The 7,686-nt window shown below is 38.6% G+C and overlaps 1 protein-coding gene across 1 annotated transcript in view; it reads left to right on the forward strand.

Moving 5' to 3' along the window:
• The first annotated feature begins 590 nt into the window (after window positions 1-590).
• The window catches only part of RAB22A (RAB22A, member RAS oncogene family), a 12,983-nt gene continuing 5,887 nt past the window's right edge, over window positions 591-7,686 (forward strand). The window contains exons 1-3 of the mRNA XM_009573569.1: window positions 591-659; window positions 1,766-1,845; window positions 5,310-5,391. Of these exons, the coding sequence (XP_009571864.1) occupies window positions 591-659; window positions 1,766-1,845; window positions 5,310-5,391 (231 nt within the window). The remainder of the gene's footprint in view (window positions 660-1,765; window positions 1,846-5,309; window positions 5,392-7,686) is intronic.

Consider the following 7,686-nt stretch of genomic DNA (forward strand, 5'->3'; position numbering starts at 1 on the left):
GGTGATGGAGAGCCTCTCCGTGAGCCTTAGAGAGGCTTTGAGTGTGGGGGTCTTCTCCCCGGGCGAAGGGTGGGCCTCGCCCCTGCTAGAGCTGCCGGCGCGCCCCGGCTGTCCGGCCCCGTTCCCCTGAGGCGAGCGGGCGGCCGGAAGGGCCTTCCCCTGCACGGGGGGAGGTGTTTTCCAGAGGTAAGTATCGATCCTTTTTTTTCGGTATTTCCCTCTAAAAAAGGAAGGAGGAGGCACGAACATCCAGCGTGTGCTTCCCTCTTCCTCGCAAGCTGTTTCGGGCTTGGAGTTCACAAAATAAATAAGTAAAAGCACCTGAAATCAAACTCGAGGGGGAGGGGCCTGAACTTTTTTTAACGTATGTAGGCTTTGAAAGTGCCCTAAGTGTGGCAGGGGGGGGGAGAAGGAGACACCAAGCAAACTGAAATTTAAAAAAAATCAAGGCTATAAAGCTGTGTGTTGGCTTGTTTTGGTCTGAGGGCTTCACTGGAGAGCCTCACGTTCAATAGGTGGAGTTGTCTCCACCTGTATCTAAATCCTGTGTTGTACAGAGTGTGACAGACGGAATTGTTTTCTGCGTCTAAATGGCCACGTTGCCCTTCGGAGGGAAAATTACGTGTTTCTGTGCCCTTCGTCTTATGAAGGCATTTGGGGTAACTACTAGCTACTGTTTGCGTTCACCCGACCTGAGAAACCTTTCATTGTGTAAGGAAAGGAGAATAAGCATCCAGGAAAACTGGTCCTTGAACTCCTGGAGCCAGGAACTGCATCTATGTTTCTCTTTTTAAGATTTGCTCCGCTTATTGAAACTGCAAACGTTATAAAACACAGAACTGAGATAATACGCTTTTCCTTGAGAGGAAAACAGCTTGAAAAGATAAACACACATACATACTGTACCCAAATTTACTACAGTCTTCAGAAGATTCAAGAAAGTGCATGAATGGCGTAAAACTTCATTTTCAATGAGGCAGTTCCTCAGGTTTTTTTTTCCTTAAAATTTTAATGACTCTGGAGATGTAAAGCAAAAAGTTTGTCTTCACCTGTCTTAATTAAATAACCATTTAAAATGTCCAGCTGCTGTTGAGAACAGTTTTACTGCTAATAGTCTGTTGAGTTATTTCACTCCTAAATATGCCGTCTAAGTATATTTTTAACTGTGGAGTCAGTGGTGCAAATACATGACCCAGAATTTTCATGTTACATTTCCTCTTTTACCATTTATAGCTCTGTAGAGTTGCATTAGAAACATGTTTCAGGTGTGTCACAGAAGAAATTTCAAGTCTCTCATTAAGCAGGGTGGAACGGCATTAGTCAGAAGTTGAAATGCATGTGTCACACTTGTATAATTTAATGTGCTCCATTGGCTTGCAAAGATGGAGTACCATACTCAATTGCTATATATTTTATTAAAAGTGGTAGATGGTCTTTCCCTACTCCTGTTCAAATGCAAATTGTGCATAGCTTTGGAAAAAAAGAAAAAAGTTTGAATAACTGATAATAAGCATGAATGCAGATTTTTATAGTCCTTCATAAAAACATCTTAACAATTTTGTTTAGAAAACTGTAACTTATTAGAGACCTTTCATTTTTCTACTAAACAAATACAATACCTGAAGTATTTCAGAATCTAACTTCTGTGAGATTCTTTACAAGAACATGTTATTCATGCACAGTGTATTGCAAGATCTGAGGACAAAAAGAATTATCTGTTTATAGTAACTAGTGTCTCTTTCAACTGTTTCCATTCTTTTTTTAGGACACTGGTGTGGGCAAATCAAGTATCGTGTGGAGGTTTGTAGAAGATAGCTTTGATCCCAATATCAACCCAACAATAGGGTAAGAAACTAAATAAAGTAAATGTGACTTGTTCAAGAATAGAACCAATTTAAATAAAACAAATAAATGTGGCTGCAGCCTTAATTAGCTCATGAGCTACTTTAGGAAATGTAGGAGTGTGTTCGACACTCTTGCAGCTTCCATTTTTGTGTAAGATTTTTGTATTGTTAATCTAAGCTAAAAAAATCCTGCTAGGAGTCCTGGGTTATAAATAAATTACACTATAGATGCTTCTGTTGAAGGAACAACATGCTTTTCTCATGCACTACTCTTAAATTTCAAAATCTAATTATTATGTAACTACATGATTTTTTTTTAGGTTTTTTAAGTGTCAAGTACAATAAGAAGTCTCTTAGGTTTTCGAAGGTAGTTAATACTAATTCAGGTTGTAGTTCTCTTCATGGATTAGTTCTAATGTTATACATCTACATGCAATACACACACTCTTAAGTAACTGATGAAATTGTTAACACAATTGGTCTCACCTCAGAGTAGCAATGTTACTGAGCTCAAATCTTCAAATGGATAGAAGGAAGTGTGAGCATCAGGAATTCTTGGAGTGGTTGGATATTTCTATTTCTTTTGCTGTCTTTTTTGCTTTGCAAGTGTCTTACGGGCTGTTCTGCTCAGAAGTAGTTCTTTATGTACAGGAGGACATGACTTCAGTTGATGCTGAGAAGTGTGGGGGGGGTGTCAGTGCAACTTCCTGTCTCAGGTGTCACATAGGCTCTACTGCAGCTTTGACCAGAAAAGATCCTGCTGATAAAGATTAGCTGTGTCTCATCCTGTCCTTCTGAAAAATACGTAGTTCCCATGATATCTCTCTCTTGCCCCCTACACCCCGCACCTCTTTTGAGTGTAAATAGTGGTATCAAATTGCAAGATACTCTGTAGGAAGTGTTAACAAAGATAGCCTTTGAGATAGATTGCTAAGTAGTTTTCTTAGATCTTAGAGTTGAACATTCTTAGTTACTATCAAATTAGCTACAGTAGAGGTTCTTTTTTGGAGGACCATGAAACTGATGTGTGGATAGTAGTCATATTGCTGTTTGCTTAAGTAGGGGAGCAGGTTGTCTTCAACGTTTTAAGTTCAGGTTGTATAGAACGTTCAAATCTACCAGTTTACTCCTGGGTTTTTGAGTTCATGAGGTACAATCTTATGTTTCCTGTCCTGTTTCCATTCCTCTTAGAATTATCTGAGCAATCATACTTTGTTGTCATGAATGTTCATCATTCAGGTTCAAATATGGGCAGCTGTGGAAACCCTGTCAGAATTCTGCAACTTTTGTCCTCTCAGGATGCTGAGGAGACATTCCGCTTTTCTTGACCAGCATATATCTCTAGGTACTGCAGAATATCTAGTCTTTCATTATAGCATCAAAAAGAAATTATGAATGAGTATAAAACTACTTTCAGGTGCATCTTGTTCAAGTAGTTACAGTGCTTACTTGGCTGAGAGAAGCAGCTAGGAAATTTATTAGGGATAATGCCCGTTTTCTTACTAGAAATCATAGAGGGTAGCTCTTGTTTGGAGGCTTTTGTTGACCCAAAAGTGGTTTGTCTTTGAGCTGTTTGTTCTCTTTTGGGGTTTTTTTGGTGTTGTTTTTTTTTTTTTTAAATTGACATCTGTCACAATGAAAGCTTCCACTTGTCAAAGAATTGCAAGTAGCATTTAACCTCTATTGTCAGCTAGCATTTGGTATGTTTAGTTGTGATGTGAATTAGAGCAACACAGCTGTTCAGTTCAAATTGACTGTACAGGAATGTTTTGGTTTATAGAACCAACTAAGATAAATTTTCAGTGAGCATCTATGATTTAGGAAATTGTTTCCATATTGGCCAGAGAATTTGCAGCAGTCTTAAGGAAGTAGAAGTCTTTGCTGTGCTTTACAACAGATACTCCTATCACTTTATTTTCTGTTAGTCATTGCTAAAATACCTCATCTAGTTAACTGTGTTGAAATGCATTGCAGTTACACTCTTGCTTTTTAGGGACACTGCAACCTTGTATTTGGCTTCTTAAAAGAGTAATCAACTTTGGAGATTGATGTACTATTTGGCAAACCATCTGAGCTTAAGGAATGGGGAGAAGATTACCTCTTAACAGTGGAAAGCATTGTGTAATTGCTCCCTTTCTTTATTTTAAATGTAGATAGCTGTTTTGTCCTCCTATAATGTTGAAACATGCCCAAAGACTCCAGTTATATTAACTAAAAAAGTGTCATGGACATCATTAAAATCTATGCCCTAGTGGTAGTTAAGATACAAGATAAACTGAAGTTCAGAGTCTTGGACTCTGGTATTTAATGCTGTTGATCATGCTGAAAGACTCTTGTTCTCTGACTTTGAATCTACAGCAAGCTTAGTGTCCTGTAGGAAGCTCCAGTACAGGCCACCTCCAGGATCCTGTCCTGCATCCTGTCCAAAACTGACAGTAGAACAAGTTTGGAAGTCTGCAGTATTCTTAAGTGGCAGGAATTAAGCATACAAAAGGTGTTTAAGATCATAATGTAGGATCTTATATGTGTAAAGTAATTGTGGCATCTATAATTCCTATTCTACAAGGATTTGAATTCAGTGCATGGCTTTTCTAGAAAAAAATGTGCCTACAGGTAATAGTTATAGCAAAGAACTCCCTCTTATAAAAGATTAGGTCTCTGAGTTCCTGTTCTTGTGGGAAATACACTGATTCGTGTAAAGCAGATCAAGTAAAGCACAGAAGTACTTTGCAATATTTTGCAATATTTTACTGTAAAACATCTATAAGTTGGGGGGGCAGCTAGAGCAGAGGAAGAGGTTTTTTTTGTTGGTGTTGTTTTTTTTTTTTGTCTTCTGGAAGTGCAAGAGCTTCTGCAGACTGAAGTATATAATGACAGACAGGATTTGGGAGCTGTACAGAGTGCAGACAACAAGCAAGTTACTCATTATTGATTTCTCTGTCCTCTTAACACCCACCAATAGTGATACGAATCTCCCACGTTTTATTCTCAAGTATGGACTTACCAGTGTTTATCTGAATGTTAGTACAAAGATAGAAAAAAGCTGATGCAAAGGGAAAGGATTTGATCTTCCCTCCAGAAGTTTCTGGTATACACTTAAGTGATTTGCTGTGATGATTCTTCCACTTAGGAAGAATCTTGTTAAAAAGGCTAATCTTTCTGATTTTTTTTGGTCATACGTCCTTTATTTTTATCAAAAGCTTACGAACAGTAAAAGCTTATAATTTGCATTTGTGTTTCTTCTGTTTTGTTAGTTGAATTTCATCCTCTGAAAGGAAACGTCATCCTCTAGGGCCCTTTGCCTCATTAATTTCAGCCTTTATGTATGAAAATCTTCATCAGTTTTGTTTGTGTGTAGGGGGAAAGCACTTTTATTGGAATGTAAACCTTTTTAAAAGTTCATGATGGTAATGTTCTAAGAAAGTATTTATATTCTGAAAAGCATAAGCTGTAATTTTTTTCCAGAGCCTCATTTATGACCAAGACTGTACAGTATCAAAATGAGCTGCATAAATTCCTAATTTGGGATACAGCTGGACAGGAGCGGGTAAGTAGAATGAATATCTGTGGTGGTAGTTCTGGCTAGAGTTTGGGTTACTTTTCAACCCCACCCCTGAAAGTCATAATGTGATCTGGTTTTACAAATATCTGTTAGAACGTTTGTTTCTATGCAGATTTCTATCAAGATACGGGTGCTGTATCTCTGGTTTTATTTTTTGTTGTTACCATGGTTAACGTACAAAGTTAAGCATGGTTACCTAAGAAGAGGAGCTTATAAAACAAAAGACTGGGTTTAGATTTACTGAAAGGGAGTGCCATTTCAAAAGAAAACAAAGCGGGAAGGTGGGAAGCCAGCAGCTGTCTCTAGTACCATTTCTGTAGTTGAGTTTTAAACGTTCAGCTGCAGTATTTGGAGACAGCGCAACTGGCAACATGAGAATCCAAGTGAAATGAATGATCATGTTTCATAGTACAAGTAAGGCCCTGATTCTGGAAAAAATACACAACTGCTAACACATTCTGTTAGCTTAAAGTTTTGCTTCTCAAATCTGATAGTGTTAGAAGGTATGTCAAGAAATCTATTTTGAAATTTAAATTTTAATTTGGTAGTTTGGGGTTTTGATCTCTGCAGCATGCATAGTTCTGAGGGGAGGCAACAAAAGCTTTCAGGAAAATGACTAGTCAAATGAAATAGTAAATTAATTTGCATGATTTTTTACTTAGAATTTAAAAGGAAAACTTTGCTAGTTAACTTGCTTATTTATGGATTACTAGTAACTAATAGAAATGATAGTAGCTGTATTAACAGTGCTTATTCTTGCAGTTTCTTGACTGTTAACTCCTGGCAACTGTCAGCCACTCATGATGAGTTTATTTAGATGTGAGCTAAGTATAACAAAGGTAGACACCAGAGCTGTCTCCAGTGAGAGTCAGTTTGATCAGGTTGGGTTATTACTTTAGGATAATAGCTGGCAAATGCAGCTGTACTATTTTTCAGGATTGGCTCAAGAAACAGAGAGCCCAAGCAAAAAAAAAAAAAAACCAAAACAACCCCCTCACCCTAAATGATGCAGTCTTTTAAAGCTTAGCTGGACCAAACACCCCCCCCCCCCCCCCCCCCAAAACCAGAAAACCCCCAGCCTTGTAAAGTGCAGAGTCACTTGACCTTTTGGAGTCCTGGTGGAACTTGACTTGCTAGCTTTTAGCTTGATAACAGCCTTGGTGGCCAGGAAGTAACTCAAGTATATTTGTATTGCATTTCAGTGCTGCAGATTTTGAATGACAATTTATTTCCTTCCAGCAGCACCATATAAAGCAAACTTTTGTCAGGGATGTGTCCCAGGGATATGTCCAATAGTATCCATGCTATCAGAAATATCTGAGTCCTTCCATTACTAGCAGTCAGTCAGCATTTACTGTAATTTGTCTTAAGTGAACATCCTAGCCCATTCTGAAATGTTAATGCTGGAATGTGAGTCTTCTGAGAGGTAGAGTATGAATTTTGAGAGGCTGGTGCTCTTAAATAGAAAGCTTTATAAACATGCCTGCCACAACTTGGCAGGAAATATCCATTACATATTAGTATTCCATCCTGTTCACTTTAACTGTGTTTGCAAGCAGTGGGAGAACGCCCTAATTTGGATTCAGCACACTACAATCTGAGGAAGCATCTCTGTTCGTGACTAGCATGTTCCTTGTCTTTCTGTTTTTAGACTTTGAGTGACATCTCTTTAAATTTCTTCCATACAAGTTGCATGATATCTTTATTGGCATCAAAAAAGGAAAGATGTCTTACCTGGGCTCTCACCCAAGAGCTGTGATATCTGTGAAGCTTATGTTCCACACCTGAGAGAAGTCACTGTGGGGCCCCAGTATATCCAAGGAAACCAGTGAAATGGGAGCAAGGATATTTACTTTGAAATGATGCCAGTATCTTCATAGATGTTTCTTTCTCCAAAACGGAACAGCACTATCACTTATTGCTAGTCACAAATGGTCTGTATACCTGCCTTGCTCTGAAATTTGTAGCACAGTTTTCTGGTCATGCAACACATCTGACAATGAATTATCGAAGGGATCCCATCCCTGGTGATCTGAAATACCAAAAATGTCCACACCATTCTTGGAACTAAAATGTCTCTGCTGAGCTATGATGTGTAACGTACAGAACTTGCAGTCCTGGCTTCATGAGGACTGTTTGCTATTTTCCACTTCAAAAGCCCAGCAGTGAATAGTTCTACACTACACTGGGCAACCCCTTGTTCTAAATGGCTTCAGGGAGTGGCTGGCTAGCTTCACTCCAAAGGTGGAAATGTGCACTAATTCACTTCACATAGCTCAT

The sequence above is a fragment of the Fulmarus glacialis genome, unplaced genomic scaffold, assembly GCF_000690835.1.
Source record: "Fulmarus glacialis isolate BGI_N327 unplaced genomic scaffold, ASM69083v1 scaffold35032, whole genome shotgun sequence".
NCBI lineage: Eukaryota > Metazoa > Chordata > Aves > Procellariiformes > Procellariidae > Fulmarus > Fulmarus glacialis.